Source organism: Pavona decussata, unplaced genomic scaffold (genome assembly GCF_977016875.1).
Source record: "Pavona decussata unplaced genomic scaffold, jaPavDecu1.1 SCAFFOLD_61, whole genome shotgun sequence".
NCBI classification, from domain to species: Eukaryota; Metazoa; Cnidaria; class Anthozoa; order Scleractinia; family Agariciidae; genus Pavona; species Pavona decussata.
The window spans coordinates 2,802,486-2,820,209 of NW_028145482.1; the positions used below are offsets into that span (position 1 = coordinate 2,802,486).

Consider the following 17,724-nt stretch of genomic DNA (forward strand, 5'->3'; position numbering starts at 1 on the left):
TTTTACTTTTGTTGCGACAACGCTTTGACGTTAGTGACAGCTGTAAGGGCTAATGATCAATGTCAGGAGCTACATATTGCATTTCTATATCTGTTGAGAATTCTTAGCAAATAATGAGGCGATTTATAATGAACATTGTAGAAAATTTTACTCGCTTAAATCAATTCGAATCGAAACAAAACTTGGCTTCGACATTTCCAACCCTGATCCCTGTTTTGCTTTGTTCCTCCATGTTTGGCCTCTTGCAATCGACTGCCGGTAAGACAGATATCATCGATTCGAGTCGACTCAAGGCAATTTGTCGATATTTTCAACATATTACTTTCTTGACGTGTTTATGTAGATTTTAGTAAAAGTGTCTCCCAAATCCAAATTGACTGTTTGAGCAAGATGGGGCGACGTGACGGAAGACGGATCTTTTCGAACTGTAGTCAAATCAAATGATCCACCGACACTTCCTACCCACTCTTTTTGCCTTTTCGATGAAGTATCTCAAAAATTCACGGCGAGACGGTTTGATTCGAGACGATTAAAGACGATTCTCTCTTTCAATAGCCTTTCCAAATCGACTTCCAGAAATACGAATTAAAGCAACATCGTGTCGATGCATTAGTCGAGGCTGACGATTTGTAGACATATTTAGAAAAATACCCTTACCCTTACTAGAACTCTTACTTTTACTTCTACATTACAAAACATAACCTACAGATAAAGAGCTTTCAAAAGCACCTAAATCTCTAGGATCTGACTAACAAATCAGTGATTAAGCTGTTTGCCTTTCAGTTTGTTTCAAGTCTTCTACACATATACAGAAACAATTAAATAAATAGATCAGTTTCACATCTTTTTAATATATTTTGTTTTACACGAGCCCAGTCCCGACACACTTCCCCCCAACAGCCACGAACAATTACAACAAAAATAAAAGTATCAAATATTGTGTTTGCAGTGCAGTCTAATGGAGGGTTGGTTTTCTTTTCTTCCAACATCACGGCCCCTCAAGCACGACCCCACAAGCTCTGAGCTTTAAACCCTATCGTGTTTAAATAAAGGATATGTATGTACGGAAGAATCAGTTTCCGCATGCGCATATTGCGAGAAATTATATATTGTTGATGTTACTGCAAAATTGTGTACTATTGAATAGAACTGCTTAATTTCTCCTTTCGTCGCGATATGCCATTTCAAAATTTATAGAATGGGCTTTTTCAAATACTGACAGTGATAAGCAAAACTAGGAACACATCTAGTGACTTCCCCACGTATGGCGGAGGAGCCCTCGTTACCGAGTGCTCTGGGAACGAGATTGGTGGCGGAGTTGACTCAAGTTGAACTATTTTCACGCATGCTTGCTACAAATCCTCGAATGATTGACAGAATTTTTTTACGAGGGCAACAAAGCAGAAAAGCGGCAAGATAAAGAGCAGTCAGTTGTGCCCCCAGGCCGAAACCGTCCTATTTGGTTAAAACTGCACCAAGTCCGACGACCAACAACGTAACCTTAAAAACGTTAGTAGAGACCACTAACTTACCATGTTACACGGTGCAACGCCTGCAGAAACTTGTTTCGCTGCGCCGTTGCACACAAGTTTCAGCTAAAAGTTTCAACGTGTAACGGCGGCTTAAGGAAACACGCACATGGTGCGCACATGGTACATAGTTATGGAGGACCATCTGTTTATAGCGAAGCCCATGGATGCAGCCTTATTGTTTGAACACAAAAATAACCGCAGTTGTTATATATCAGAAAACAGTCGTTCGTATAGCTTTCCCATTTACGTCAGCTTTATGGATGAAAAAATAAAATAAAGAAAAAGAAAAAAGAGAGAAAGCCATTTCTGTTCTATTTTATTATCTGCTAAAAAAGTTCACTCACCCCTTTAATTTTCCTGTATGTTACCCTGATATACAGCAGCCGATCAAACCTCTTTACTTGTGATAGAGACGCAGTCGAAATTTGCAATAAGTGACTGTTCTTTGTATAACTTACAACCTAATACATAAAGAACAAGTCGAGAATTTAAATACAGATTCAAGTTGTTTAAGCTTTTATCCTTAAAAACAGGGTAATTGACGTTTTTTTTTTTCCTTTTTGTTGAAAGCCACTGAATTCAGTCAGAGGATATTTTGACATAAGTACATATAATACTTGGACCTTAGACTGTTAACAGTCCCCCAATTTTTCCGTGTGATTGTCGAGATCATATCCTTTGATAGAACTGCCGCCACGTTGGTTGTTGGTTGGTGTACGAAAACGGTCCATTTGCGGTTAAATAGTGACTATTTGATAAAAATGGCGTCATTATGATGTCAGTATAATATTTTCATGTTATTCTCACTCTGACAATCGTGTTTTCATGTGACGTCACCTAAACCGCGAGGCCTTCAGAATTTTTACCTCCATCAGACTAGAGGTAAGATCACCTAAAAATACATTTTTTTATAAGTTTTCAGCTCGATAGCATCCTTCTTTTTGAAAATAGAACATTTCTGTAGAATGTTATACTTTTTACTTCGATTTTACGCACGTGGCATCAAGATGGCGAGCGTGAAAGAGCTGTTTCGTGTGTAAAACTGAAAAATGCCACTCCTCGGGTGAGCAATTATGCCCAGTTAAAGTATCAGGAGAAGATTTATGTGAATATTCACAAGTTCACAAGAGGAAACTACCCGCTTCCGTAGCAAAAAGTGAATTCCAGATGTTCTCGTTGACATTGACATTGACATTATTTGCCTTTTTTTACCCAATATATTTACAACTTATCCATAGTTTAATGTATGGCGAGGTGACCTCTAGAAACCACCAGGCTGATAGGCGAACCCTTGCTGACGTCATTGTTTACATTTTTCCTCATTAGCATACGACTTAACTCATAGAAGCCGTAGCCGTATATGTGAACTAAATGCAAAAGTTGAAAGAGCTGATTAAGTTGGGCAATTTGCGCAATTTTCAGCTCTTTGCAAGCAGTATTGAAGGAAATATCAGCCATCAAAAACTGCGAAATTGTGGGTGGCAAAAAAGTTGTGAGCTATACATTCTCTGTAAAATCTCGAGTTTTTAGAAGATAATTTCTCCGAAACCATTCCATGTATTGGGCTCAGATTTTCAAAAAAAATTGAAACTGTCATGCCCTTTCAATAGTTCGAGTTTTTATTTTAATAGCGTCATCAGATAGTGATAAGCATATGTTAATGAGGCAAAATATGTAAACAAGGATTCGCCTATAGTTGAGGCCACCTCGTACGTAACAATATGCTTACATAGTTAGTAGTACAAGTGTGCGGCTGTTGCCAATTCAGTAGTTTGTTAATTTCCGGCCGCCATTTTGGTGTCTCTCGGAGTTGTTCATGTACTTTGTCACATCGATTTCAGCGCTTGCCTTTCGTCTGATTGGCTAAGTAAGCAATTGGAATATTATACTTGACATAATCTTTCCTCAAGTTTACTTAGCATCTAGTGTAAATTCGCCCATTGGTATTTGTTTGGTATCAAAGCTTGCATTTTTTATCCAAAACATCATCAATGAGGCAGGGCCATTCTTGTCCCAGTAATTGTAGAATTACTAATCATGAACAAAAACTAAAAAATTGCAAACCACAGGTTTTGATGTTCAAACATAATATATCTCCAAAATAATTGAATTTTTTCCATTAATATAATTCTCTAATCATGATCTCTTGAACTCATAATTGAAGTTATTAGGAAAACTGTGCCCAGAAATGTACCCTGGAATCAAGTTAACTTTTTCTTACAGTTACTTTATGGACATTTTTACTTTTTTATTGAAAACAAAAAACGGGGATACTGAAACAGCAGTAACCTGAAGAAAAAAAAAGCTGCCAACTGCCACTGAACAGCTATGATCAAGAAAAGCAAGCTTTTCCCGGCTTAAGTAAAGATCAATTTTCTACTTTCATCTCCAGACTTTTCTCTTTCGCCATTAATTATTAAGGGATGGCTTACTCTGATAATGACCACCCGTCAGTCGGGCTTAGAGAAAAATAACTCCTGAAAACAATCGATCTACCTGACTGCCATTGTAATGTTCCAGCACCCCTAAGTTTGAATATGTTTCAACTCATAAAAAAATGTTCTCATTTAAGGGGCGGACTATTGCAATAGTGATGAGGAGGATGGAAAACCACGCTAACTCTGAAATTATAAAACAAAAGCGGTTATGCTGCATCTGTTTGAATCAATAAGTAGTTGACTAATTTAATATTCTTTTCAAGAAATATACAATGAAACCCCACTAACTCCAGGCCATGTAGCGTTTTCGTGTGGTCGTGCGTTTTCCCTGTCCCGTTTTCCCATTATAATGTTCCAGCACCCCCAAGTTTGAATATGTTTCAACTCATAAAATAATGTTCTCATTTAAGGGGCGGACTATTGCAATAGTGATGGGGAGGATGGGAAACTACGCTAACTCTGAAATTATAGAACAAAAGCGGTTATGCTGCATCTGTTTGAATCAATAAGTAGTTGACTAATTTAATATTCTTTTCAAGAAAGACTTTCACCGAAATGACCAGAATATCTCTACATACATACACAAACTTTATTTTCTCTCGAATGAACCATTTGTCTCATCGCACGTACTATGCTCCTTGGCGCAGTTTATTAGAATATTTCCCAAAGTTGCTAGTGGAAAGAACCGTTCCATTTGATTGACTTGATTCCCCAACGGAAAACGGGTATGAGGCCAGGTGCCCGTTTCTCGAAAGTCCCGGTAACTTACTGGGCCCGGTAAGTGTCTTTGGTGATGAATGTTTTTTTAGCAGAAATCAATTTTTGTTAGCTTTGAGTACTAAATTTTAAAATCTTATAATAATATGAAAACATTGGCCAAGTACCATGTCTGTAATCACTGTGTAATCGGCGAAAAAACATTTAAAAATATACTTATCGGGCCCGGTAAGTTACCGGGGCTTTCGAGAAACAGGCCCCAGGTCCCGGTTGTACTATTTTGTGCCCGGTGTCCAGGCGTTACCAAAGGATTTCCCCGAGCGTCATGTTGACTCACTCGCCTGAAGGCAGTTTTTTGACGATAGGGTCACAACAAGAGCACAAGAAAACCCTTTGGAAGGAAGGGAACGACTGCAGAAAATTTCCACTTGAGATGCTTTATGCAACCGGGCCCAAGTCTGATAAAGACTGTACATTGTACATTGTACGGGAAAATGGCATATTTTGATCTGATTGGCGGGTAAACCGAGCCCCATGGCAGAGTAAACAAACGCTGAACCATTTGTAATTACTTATTCAGATCAGAACTTGTCCGTGTTTATCTAGCTAGCGTTACGAGACGTTGATCAGGATTACGTTACCAACAAGTTGAAATTTAAACCGTCTAACTTTCAGCAACATACCACATGGTCGACCTTCCCTTCTTTAGACAACAGAAGTCACGAACAAAGAGGACTTCAATTTGCAGTAACTTATTCTGTTTTCCGACACTTATAAACAATAAACCGGCGAGAAATGGGGACAACGAAACAATCTCGTGGCATACATCGGAGAGAAGCAGCCGCAAAATCGTTCTGCTCCGTGTGTTTTTTAACGTCAAAGCGTAAGTTGAGCTTTCTAATGTTTCTCGCCCTTAGCTTGAGTATTGGTCATTTTGTAATTCAGCTGACCTTCAGCGGAAACAAACCGCCTGTTACAAATAGCCAAGCCAGCATGCTAATAGCATGGCCGACGACGTTTCATTCCACCCCGGTAAATAAAACACAGATGTATGACCCTCGACAGTTGACTCTTAGCACGCATAATTTCAAGCAACATTCGTGGAACGATTCATATGATTTCGTTCATTTGAACAGTGAATCTAGCACGAAGAACCACGATTCTTCGCTGCTAATGATTTTCCCCCATTCGTTGATTAACGAGGAGACGTCGTTGGGTGGTTTGAAGGACAATGATAGGCTCGCACTTCGAAAGTTAAGCGAGTTTCTAGCTGCCATGAAAGAACTCGATGGTGCGACGTGTTTAGGCAACAGACGAGATGAATACAGCGGGTCGAGACAAGATGAGATAAACCCTGTGAGAAACGTCTCGTCTTGGTGTCGATTCACAAAAAGGAAATGGAGCCTTAATATAAGAAATACAGGACGTGTAGAGAAAGTGCGATTGCTGAAACCTCAAGCAGAAAGCTCTGCGGCCGTAGAGGAGATTGTGTTTCAAAACTGCAACATCCTACAAGGCCCATTTGTAATAAGAAAAGATGTGTTCCACAGGATAGGAGGATTACTAAAGGACCTTGGAAAAATAACCCTGCTTGACTTTTTCCTTCGATCTAAAGGCGAACTGAAAATGGCGAAACTATCAAATTGCACGTGGACACCCGAGATAACGCGCGTGGATCGAGGAACCCTCGAGGGATCAAACAACGTTCCCGAGTATGCCTCATTTGCGAACACACACCAGATTCTTCGTATCGTAACAGAAAGTCGAATTGAGTGGACAGCTTGTGTTGCCAATTGGAAACTGTGCCCGGAAAAACCCTATGTAAAGCCAAGAAGCCTTCCCAGCCTAGCTGCGCCAATTTGTTGTAGCGTGGTCTTGGGTCAGATGCTAGAGGAGATGACGAGGGCTTTGAACCATCTGGGTTTAGAATATCGTATAATTTATGGAACTCTGTTAGGTGCTGTCAGAAGCCAGGCAATAATACCATGGACACATGACGTTGATATTACAATTTCAAAGCCAGCGATTATGAACCATTCGACATTTGCTGCTCTTAAGAAAGAACTTGGTGGCCTGTATTACGTAGGAATGTCTTTCATTAACACACCAAGGGCTCACTGGCTTTTGCCACCTTATATCGACGTCGACACGGCTCCGTTTTTCCACGGAACGAAAGATTTAGAAGGTATAGATGCTTTATTTAGCGATGAAATCGAGGAAGCAGTGAGAGGTATGCTGCCGGTTTCGGGAGACTGGAGAGCGCGTGGGTATATCGATCTATACGGGGGGCATCTGGCTTGGATGAACGGCTCTTCTGTCGTCACTATTAACAATCGAACATACGTTACCGTGAAAAAGGTTCATGAAGAGCTGACAACCTGGTATGGTAAGAATTACAGGCAACCGTCTGTTGAAGGAAAGTGGAGCGGTTTATCGGATGCAGGGACGGCTTAACAAATGGCTGAGTAAAGAACAATGATTTCTCAGTGTCCATCGTGTTAGTTGGTCATAAAACAAACTGCCGAAATACAGAGCCACGTTTATAACCATATACCGAATACAGCTGGCTGGGTTTGATGGATCGCATCCATGATGGATCGCATCCATGGATCGGTTTGTATCCACCGCCGAGCCAACTTGAGCCAACTGACGAGCCACTAAATATAATTAAATAATGAAAACCCAAGCGTTGTAACGTCTCATACTTGTATTTATGTTGCCATTGACCTCGTGGCGGTGCCGATTTGTTCTTCGATGTTTGGAAATGTTACCACTGATAAGCATTTTATTTGTGGTGAATAATTTTACCTAACTGGACTAGTTAATAAAAAATTTGCAACGGTTTCACTCTTCTGGTTCTGTAAATTCAATCTTGTACTGATAAAAGATGTTCTCATAGCATTTGGAGATCTTAGTAAGAGTCCACGGAGTACCAAGCAGGTGTTTTGTTTTCGACTCAGTGTCTCTAGGAAACTTGACTTTACTCCAAGTATGTCTAAATTTTTATTTTTTTTTAGTTCGGGAGAACGATAGATTATTATTTACCTAAAGTGAAACAGCATCTGAAATCTTGTTTTAAATCTCAAAGCTGTTTGCTGGGATCTCTCCAGAAATGACCTACTTTTTTTTCCTTTTTTCTTGTTTTGATCGGTTTTTATTATGTGCAAGTTGGTGAATGCATACCAGTCGATGCTTCTACTCAAAATTACTTTCAGTTGATGACATTTAAATAGCAACAATGGAATGTTTGTATCCCTGTTAGCTTAAATATCTTTTGTCATGGTATTTTTTAAAAGTCCCACTTTGATATGGAAATGGCGTGGATTGGGGTCCGCCCCTTCACTGGCTACTTGTCTTGCTTCCATCGTTTTAAATGGAGATTTTTTTTTTATCACGGAATAGTGCCTTTTATTTTTTATCTATCTAACGTTTCTCTCCTTTGGCTGAACGTTTAGAACACATTTACAACATCGACAAAGAAACCGAAGGAAAAATGGGTAATTTCCATTCTTAGCCAAATCCCGCTGGTGAAAAGCCGATGAGTGGTGTAACATGTCCTAAAATGAGCGTGCCTCGCGACGTTTTTGTCGCAGTGATCGTTACACGAAAGAGAATCAAGTTCTATTTGTCGCCACAATTGCGGCAACAAAAATTTGCGAAACGTGTCCATTAATTTCAGGGCATGTTACACTTCTCAATGATGATATTTAACTGAATAAAAATAATGGTAATGGTTGTATCCCCGTTAGCGTGATATTTTTTGTTGTGAATTTAGCTCAGACCGGCCTGTTTTGTATTTTTTTAAAATTCCACTCTGCATGATATATGGATATGGGCGCGGATTCTGTTCCTCCCCTTCACCAGCTATTGTCTTGTTTCTATCTTTTTAAAGGATGATTTTTTTTTATCACGGAATAGTGCCTTATAATTTTTATCTTTCTAACGTTGCTCTCCTTTGGCTTAACGTTTAGAACACATTAACAACATCGACAAAGAAACCGAAGGGATCTTTTAAAAAGCTCAACGGAGCTTAATGGATCTCCTGCCTTTTGATGTAACAGCTTATTTTAAAACAAAATGGTGAATAAAGTGCACGTTGACAATATTTAGGATCCAGAAAAACTCAAATAGTCGTCAAAGCAGTTTAATCCTCTTCGTTGGTTTCGAAGTTACAAGTGAGTTAGGCTAGAATGCAATATTTAATTGCGTTTTCACAAGTTTCACTGGTTCTTGTTATGCAGAAATGAATGTCATCAGCTGCCCGCGGCCGCAAGAACAAAAGACTTTTACGAAAGTTCATTTTTGTTTACTTGTGCAAAATTTAACTCTTTTAGATTTTGGTCCAGGACTAAATATTGATAGGAAAATATAATTCGCTGGAAAGAAACTCTTTAGTGAAAGCTATCTTTCTGTCGGAAAACATTCCCATTTATCGTTCAGGAAATATACTTAATTCGCCTGAAAATGATTCAGTTAGGAACAGAGATTGAAAGGTGTGAACTTTCCAGGGCATTACAAGATTTAAATGAGTTTGCCCGAGTCTTACTATTAAGCAAGACCCGACCAAACGCGTTTTGGTTATTGTTCTTAAGATAAACTTTGGGCTTCTAAACGCTATTACTTGTTTAGTAAACCTTGGCAGCTGAGGACATTCTTACGAATTGTAATCGGACGGGTTTGTCCAGACGGATGCCTGGGCATATACCAAATTACGTTTGTTAAGAAATTGTTTAATTAAGGTAAATACCGCAACGCACTAAAATATTTTGTTTTCTCCCTTCACCAAAACAACTAGAGATTTCTAGTCATATAAAGAAAACCCAAAATGATTATAACGCATTTTGAAGATAAAAATGTTGCAAGGTACTGCTTTGAGCTCGAAATCGTTTGCAATGAATTTGTTCTTTATTTATCTTATTCTGTGGCTTTTCATTGATGTTTCTAACAACCGAATGAATTGGCCGCGCAAGATCTTTCAATAAATTCATGAAACTCATACAATTTAGATTGTTGCTCTCCACAGACCTTGCATTCCTAAAGTACGAATAAATATGGATATTTTGTGTTTGGTTTTGCAAATTTGAGTTTAAGCTTTAAATATGTGAAAAAAATAGACTAAACGGCATGCAAGATTTCAAAGAGGGAACGTGGATGTTTACCGAAAATCGCGCGCCAAAACAAACGACGTTTGAACAACTGACACTATATTTCAGTGTCTCAATTTGTGTTGAACCCAAAACTGTTTTCTATTATTTAGGCGTGACTCAAGATCTTTGGTTAATTACCTACCAAGTCGACATTTTGTCAATTCTTGGTATTTGTATGATCACAGTTGAATTTGTTCTCAGCGCGCAGATCAATAAATTGATCTCTCTTTAAATTGAAAACTCGCTTCCACGCGGCCGAGTAGTTTGAATTCTAAATTATCTCCCGAATCACACCCTTACAAAAGGCACTTCTTCTTCTAAGGAAAAATTGGTAATTTCCATTCTTAGCCAAATCTCGCTGGTGAAAAGCCGATGCCTAGCGTAACATGCCCTAAAATGAGCGTGCCTCGCAACGTTTTTGTCGCAGTGATCGTTACACGAAAGAAGAACTGAAAGAGCTTTTCGAAACCTGCGTGGCAGGCGCATGAAAAATTTATAGGGTGCGACAAAGAGCGCCCTATATATATTTTTCATGCGCGTGCCAAGGAGGCTAGCGTAACGATTGCGGCAACACAAAAAATTGTGAAACATATTCATTTCAGGGGATGTTATACTACGCAACTTCTCTCGCAACGGCCCAACGAAATGGATGTACGGTGGATCTGTATGGCCTGCGAACGCAGACGTATTTCCGGCAGTCGCTTCACTCCGCCGAAGTGAAGATACGTCTGCGTATCTGTACGGAAATGGATGAAACATATCAGCATATTTGAAGTGCCTAATGCGTTCGAACAGTGCGCGCACGCGCGAACTCGATTGACCACACGCTGTTGCTAAGCTACGCAGATTTAGAAAAAAGTGTCATGGCTTCCCGGTTTGTTGTTCCGTGTCGTTGATCCAAAAGCTGCGGCAGAAATGGTGTTTGACGTCTCTAATAAGGAGTCTCCTAGGACTCCGGTAACAGGAGCGGTGTCAAAGATGAAGCAGAAGTCGAGATTTGAGAAGCAACGCGAAGAAGAAGTGATCCGCAATGCTCACGAACGAGGGTTTCTGCAGGCTCCGACAATTAACAACATTTGGGACAGTATAGGCGAAAAATGCGACCTTGGAGATATCAACTACCTAAATATGAGCGGGATTTGCCTACATACAGTGCAAACTATTGACTTATGTTCAAGGCTTCGAATCTGCGTGTTACATTCCAACTACATTTCTTCGTTTGATTCTCTCGTTCATTGCCGCGAACTTGTGCACTTGGATTTACACAATAATCAGGTAAGCGTTAGTTTTAAGTTTCCCAAACCTTTCGAGTTTGTAGAACATCTCTAATGATTATCTCGTGTTTTAAAACCATGTTTACTTTTGAGACAGAAGTCTCAACGCACAACATTGTAATTTTGATAAACCAAAACTCTTAGACAGACCACAGAGGTATACATGGTTAATTACACTGTAAATCGCAAATGCAGAATTTGTCTGCTTCCTAACTCAAAGGTATCTTTGCGCATTTTGTGACGATGTGGGAAAAGCAGACCTTAGCATTAGGGCTACTGGAATCCAAAAAGAAAATTGGGGTAACCATTCACTTTTTAGAGGTAATTAAGTAACAATAATTCTAAAAAGCTCAAAAATATATAACAATGCATGGCATTGTTTGTCCAAATTGAAGCATCCTTTCCTGTAACCGTGGAAATTAATCTGATTATTCTCTTTTCACAGATTGCGAAAGTCCCAGGTCACAAGTTTTGGGCATCGCTTACCGAACTCAAGGTTGTGTCCCTTCATGATAACAGCATTTCTAAACTTGAAAATGTTCATTACATGGCAGCTTCACCAAGCATTTCTATCTTGACTTTGTATGATACTCCACTCAGTCTGAGACCAAACTACAGACATCATGTAGTGAACAGTCTGTGGTCATTAAAATGTCTTGACAATTATGTTATTTCTGATGAAGAGATCATTGAGGATTCATCATTTGGTGGCCACTTTGCACCATTGCAGCCAAGTTTTTGCATCGATTCATCTTGTTCTCTGACAAAGGCAAGTGTTAATTTGAATTTTTTTTGTGACGTACACATAGCAGCCTAATTCGAATAGTTATAGAAAAAATGTCTGGTTTCAATTTCACAAAATATTGTATTACAGGAAAGCCTCATGCAAATAAATATACGTGATTGTAAAATTACTCACATTTTAGGATTTCATCCACAGGCTGGAGGGTCACTTTGCAGGCTAGTGAAGTGGTTGAAGATTTTTGGATTAACCTACATGTACAACACATGCTATTCTGTCTTGCTTTGAATCTATCATTTAATTCTCTGAACTTATCAAGAAATCATGAAGAAAGAGGCCGTTGAGTGTGGATAATAGGGGGGTGGGAGGAGGGAGGGGTGTCGTCAAGAAAATGGAGGTTGATACATCAGCAGCGTAGAGTATGGTAACATGGATCTTGTTGTTTTAGGAAAATACTTGTGAGGAAGCCATGAAGGAAGTTAAAAAGCTCATTGCTGAAGTGAATGGAATTCAAGCAAAGTATTGCCCTGTTCTGATAATCCAGCGGTGCATCAGAGGATATTTGACAAGGACAAGATTCAAGTTTATTCAGGACATGAGACTGTGGTAAGGACCTGTTTCATTAAGCACGGTAAATTAAGTTGTCTGAGCATTAAAAAAGGAACTTACCTTAAATATGCTTTGTACACAGAATTAGGATCCTTGTAGAAAAAATCTCTCTTCTTGACATTGGTGAGGTCAAACCTCCTTATTTTGGATGATACCATTTCCTGGTAAAAAAAAATAACGGTTAGCCCCAAAATTACTTACCATTTGAAGTAAGTGCTAAAAGAAATTTATTAGAGGTGAGCGTGACTCTTGCCACTGTGCTACTGTACTTTTCCCTGTACCTTACGACGTGCTGTGTTGATCCAAAATCACCAGAGACAACTTCTCACTAGATGTTTTAATTTTATTCTTTGTTAGGGCTGCAGTCTCTATTCAGCGGTACTACCGTCATTACAAAGGCTACACCGAGGGGGGTACCCTGCCGCCTCCGACGTCCCCTGCCCCCAGTCGGTCCTCCTCGGCATTGACTGGGTTTGATTATGAGGTTTATTTGCACGGTGTGAAACCCGCCTATCCAACCAGCCCCGGGGCGTTTGCTGGAAAAATTGCGAGAAGACCCAGGAGTCGTAACGTATCGATTACTGTTGAACCAATTGGCAGCATAATTGAAGAGGGTGATAGAACGGCGAGTAGGGTCACAACATCACCCGTGGAAGACCTGGAGATTACCAGGAAACAAAGCTTCCCAGTCAGAATTACTACCAGAATTAGCTTGAACCTGAAGAAGCTGGAGACGAGCACTTCTGACATCATCAGGGCGCAGGAGGAAGCCGTGACTATACAGAGGAACCTGGGGCTAGTCGGGATCAAGTCCAGAAAAAGCATGATTGAAAGTCGCGAGTCGACGCGGATTAAACTGGCCACGCGGAATGGCATCAGGGTGAAGACCAGGGAACTGGAAAAAGAAGAGCAGAGAATAGAAGACAAAGAAAAAAAGCGCAAGAAAAGAGACCGCATCGGAAAGTACACCGCTGTGAAAGTGTTTTTTGGGCCAGTTGTAGAGACGCATCCGCGTACCGAGTGTGAACTGAGCGAAACCGAGCGAGAGCCGAAGAAGGTCCGATTTCGGTTATCGGGATTATCCCCTCCGATTCAGAAAGTGGATCCTTTACAAGAAATGCTGATTTCCAAACAAGAGGCAGGGAAAGATGTACGAGAAGCAGCGAGGAAGATTGAAAGGAAATCTGCAGAGGAGCCGAGGAAAATTGCAGTTAAACGCCAAACGGTTACCACGGATCAGAGGCTGTTCATTCGCACTCATGGTACCATGGGATTGGCGTGCTTGCGGGCTGTACAGCATGCATACAGGGAGAGAGAACGCGCTGATGCCTTGTCGTCTAAGGCTAGTACTGTGGCACAGCTAAGAGAAAACAGAGAGCAAGCTAAGGAGCGAGTCAAGATATTCAAACAGGAATATAAGGAAGCGTCACTGAGGAGAAGAGTGCGGGATGGTGTACGAACTGCTGAGGTGTTTAAAGAGCGACAAGCTAAGGAGGTTATTGAACATGAACGGCTGTCAACCGCCAGAGCTGTGACGGCGGAACATGTTAAATCCCGGCGCGCTGACCTCGCGTTTATAACTGACTTTAACTGTCAACACACGTCTATCTCTAACGCGCTGCAGCGTCACGACAGAGTCTCTCAGAAAGACGAGAGGACGCAAGAAATCGAGTACCTCGTGCGAAAAGAGAAAGAAGTCACGCAAGATCAACAAGCCCTGGTACGCCGGTACATGGAGCACAGACAGCTTATACGTCAGGCGGAAACTGCTATGGCGCGCGCTGAACTTGAGGCGCATTTGACGCGGGAAGCCAACCAGCGAAAAATGGCAGCAAAGGAACGTGTGGCACAGATAAAGGCGCGAAATCAAGAGACCATGGAATTCTACTCACCACCGATGACGCAAGCGCCGGCCAAGCTCCCACCGCTGGCTGTTGTGTCGCCAGAGCAGATGGACGTTTGGAATGAGTTGGAGAAATTTCATTGGACACCTGCGAGTCATGATCGTTGTTATTCTGAGCCTTATGGTAGAGTGGCGTCATCCAGAAGACAGCGAATGTACTCTTTGGAGCCGACTTATGGTGTCGCATGATAAACAAAAACTTTAACTCCTTTATTTCAGATAGAAATGTTTTACTTTATTTTAGTCAATTCGATGCATTCCTGTTATAACAGGCAATCGTGATTAACCGACTCTTTCTGTAGTGTATTATTCACTAAACTCTGTGATCAAGATAACTCGTCATAGAACAATACAACGAAAAATTTATTTCATTTCTGTAAAGGAATTTTTACAGTCCTTGGCACCGAGCCGGCATGTTCGCCACACCAAGTTTTGTGCCTTATAGATTCCTCGGTGAATAAGGAAATGAGTAGTAGAAATTTCTAGAGAAACAAATGGACACCTTGCGTCTATGTAATCTGCAAAAATGATCGAATTCGACATAGACTTTTTTATAAAACTTTATTTTGTTGAGTTATTCAAGTTGTAAGGAATCGGTGAAATTTCTGTCCGAAGATATGGTATAGATTTTATAATTCATAGAAGAATTGAGAGTTGGGTTAGTTTTTTCTGTTTGTGTAGATTAATATATTACACTTTCAGTGTAAAAGAATATGTATTATAGAAAGTAACTTTTCATTTTTTTGTCACTTAGTTTTGGTCAAATTCTATCAATTGTTAACTTATTCAATAGTTTTATTTGTGGAAGTCAGAGAAAATGCTATCAGATACTTGTTTGTGGTTTAGAAACAACGTATCGTAGTTAATATAAAGTGATTGCAGATGTTTGAAAATTATTTTTAAAGAGTTTATTTGCATGGTGATTAAAATGCCATTTTACATCCATCGCGCCGATTCCCCTTCTTTTAGTGTAGGTTTATGTGAAACAACCTTGTCTCTTGCGGCGGCCGAGTGCACAAAAGCCTGGGTTTCACTGAAAGAAGTAATGTCACAGGGATTTTGCTCAGTTTTGGTCAAACTGTTCCATATCCTTGACCTTTGCTCAAACATGAAATTGTGTGGCACTGGTTTATACTCGTCAAATTAAAGTTGGAAACAAGGCCCCAGCAATTGATACACTGAAAGCAAATAGTTTTCAAATTGGGACAACAGGGCCTGTAACCTACGATTTATTATATCCCAGTTATTACGCGCTGTGTGATTGGTCAATCGTGCGGGCCGTTTTTCACTCTACAGCCCGCTAAATTGAAAGTTTCCTTTCCCGCGCGCCCGATTAACCTCAGAGATATAATAATTATTTTACTAACCTCTTTTTCTCCGTCTACGGACCTTGAACTCGGTATCTCAATTCCAGTCAAATGCCCGGCCAAACGGTCGATTGCTGGACTTGACATCAAGTCTAGAAGAAGATAACATATGGCAATTTGAGAGCTGTTGAACGGCCGTTGTTTGGTTTGACTATTCGGGAAAGCAGATCTTAGCAAGGGCTATTGAAATCCAAAAAGAAATTTGGGGGTAACCACATTTTTCAGAGATAATTGAGCAACCATTATTCTAAAAACAGTAAAATACAAAGAAATGTATGGCGTTTTAAATTGAAGCTTTATTATCTCTGAAAAATGCATGGTTACCCCCAATTTTCTTTTTAAATACCATAGTTTTGAGCCGCACAAAAATATCCCTGTATTAGTAGGCACTACCCATAGGAAACCCGAGTATCTCGAGATGCGCAGAACGTATGCGCAGTAACAAAAGTAGGCACCGTCCTTACACTGAATTTTGCTCGGGCTCAAGACCAGTTCTGACGAGGGGCTAAAGCTCGAAATGACAGCACTCGAATCTCTTTACGCTGGCCAAGTTACCTTATCAACCGCTGCTGATAAGACCAAACATTAATTTTTAACTAGTCTTATATTTCAGTTGGCTCGGTTTCCGTTTTTCTTTTCGTGGAATGTATTCAATATCGCCCAGGTGGTGTGCAGCTTACGACTGCGGTGCATTCTGGGTCAAATGTCGTTTCGCGCTCATTTCCACATGACCGCCAGTGCGTAAACATCGCTTACCGCACGAGTGACCTGAATAACGCCTGACAAATATGAGAAGCTGGAGTTGGCTTTGGTTGTAATGAGAGGGCGGGGCTGAAAGAATAGCTGATAACAACAGCAGTACAATGGAATATATTTCTCTCGACGTAGTCTCCCAGAGACCTTTTAAAAGAGATGATAAAATAACTGTAAATGGACAGTCGATGTACATAAAATGTTAGTTCCATTCAGACTAGATAGTCTACGACTATAAGACAATTTTATCAAACACTTCTACAGAACCAACTACAAAACAAACTATTCGATAGCATCATACCTTTACTTGAAAGTGTTCAATAATGTATCACGTCGCACTTTTCTTTTCAATTATAGGTCCTTTCTCTGTTTTCCTTGGGAAACTCACTGCCATCCAATCCATTCTTTTTGTTGTCTTGGAAAAACTGAGCCATGAGATGAACATGAATTCTATTTTTGGTACATTTTTGCTCGCTGTCTTTCCGTTCGCAACGAAGCGAAGTGTATTTTGCAAATTTTCAACATGTTTACCACCCGATGCCTTCACGCCTTTTTAGCCCCACTGAGGCCATGTGGAATTACGTATTTGCAATTCATCGTGTACATGGAATGCTATTGACGAGAGAACAAATATTTTGTTTGCAATAAAAAACCTCATCAACTGAAAAATGGCCATGTCTATTTTTAATATTTACCTGTCCCTCGGGGATATGTGATATACTCCCCTTGTTCCGAGCCCTTGGGCACGGCACGTTAGTGACGTATATCACATGGTATACGTCAGGGTATGTCAAGAAAATATACAGATCTTTAATATACAGTTGTGTACCAAGGGTTCCGTATACATAGGCAGTCCATGTCTCTCTCCGTACGCGTTACTCATTTAGCCTGCCAGAGCAGACGCCTTTTTGCCGAAACTAAAAAAAAACGAAATAGATTTTTCTATAGCTCAGTGTTTAGGTTATTACACTACCTTGCATCTATTTTATATACTACCGTCCGAAGACGGACGACGTTTTATACGGCTGACGACAGAAACGACCACGTGACCATGTTTAGCTGATAATTTCAGTAAAATTGAGTAGTTTTGCGTAAGCATCAAAGGTCAGAATTATTTTGGACTATTCTTATCTGCGTACTAATTCAAACAAACATAAACGCGAATCTCACGTTTGCCGTACTGAACGCGATTCTAAATCTCTCCAATATCAGACAGCAACGCGGCAACATAACGCGCACAGC

General features: G+C 40.2%; 2 protein-coding genes across 2 annotated transcripts; both read left to right on the top strand.

The window, feature by feature from the left end:
- The first annotated feature begins 4,777 nt into the window (after nucleotides 1-4,777).
- Nucleotides 4,778-9,750, top strand: LOC146479091 (uncharacterized). Its single transcript, XM_085111347.1, has one exon. The coding sequence runs from the start codon at nucleotides 5,483-5,485 to the stop codon at nucleotides 7,139-7,141; it is 1,659 nt and encodes a 552-aa protein (XP_084967473.1). The 5' UTR covers nucleotides 4,778-5,482; the 3' UTR covers nucleotides 7,142-9,750.
- Nucleotides 9,751-10,672: 922 nt separating this feature from the next.
- LOC146479092 (uncharacterized) lies at nucleotides 10,673-15,307 on the top strand. The gene is made up of 4 exons (XM_085111348.1): nucleotides 10,673-11,109; nucleotides 11,554-11,877; nucleotides 12,299-12,456; nucleotides 12,817-15,307. Exons 1-4 carry the CDS (start codon nucleotides 10,750-10,752, stop codon nucleotides 14,549-14,551), a joined length of 2,577 nt encoding a protein of 858 aa, XP_084967474.1. The 5' UTR covers nucleotides 10,673-10,749; the 3' UTR covers nucleotides 14,552-15,307.
- The last annotated feature ends 2,417 nt before the right edge of the window (nucleotides 15,308-17,724 follow it).

Excerpts from the sequence above, each read along its gene's own strand:
- LOC146479092 (XM_085111348.1), top strand. The coding sequence starts at position 10,750 with ATGGTGTTTGACGTCTCTAATAAGGAGTCTCCTAGGACTCCGGTAACA. Across the intron at positions 11,110-11,553 it reads TGGATTTACACAATAATCAG|ATTGCGAAAGTCCCAGGTCA; the intron begins GTAAGCGTTAGT and ends CTCTTTTCACAG. Across the intron at positions 11,878-12,298 it reads CATCTTGTTCTCTGACAAAG|GAAAATACTTGTGAGGAAGC; the intron begins GCAAGTGTTAAT and ends TTGTTGTTTTAG.
- LOC146479091 (XM_085111347.1), top strand. The coding sequence starts at position 5,483 with ATGGGGACAACGAAACAATCTCGTGGCATACATCGGAGAGAAGCAGCC.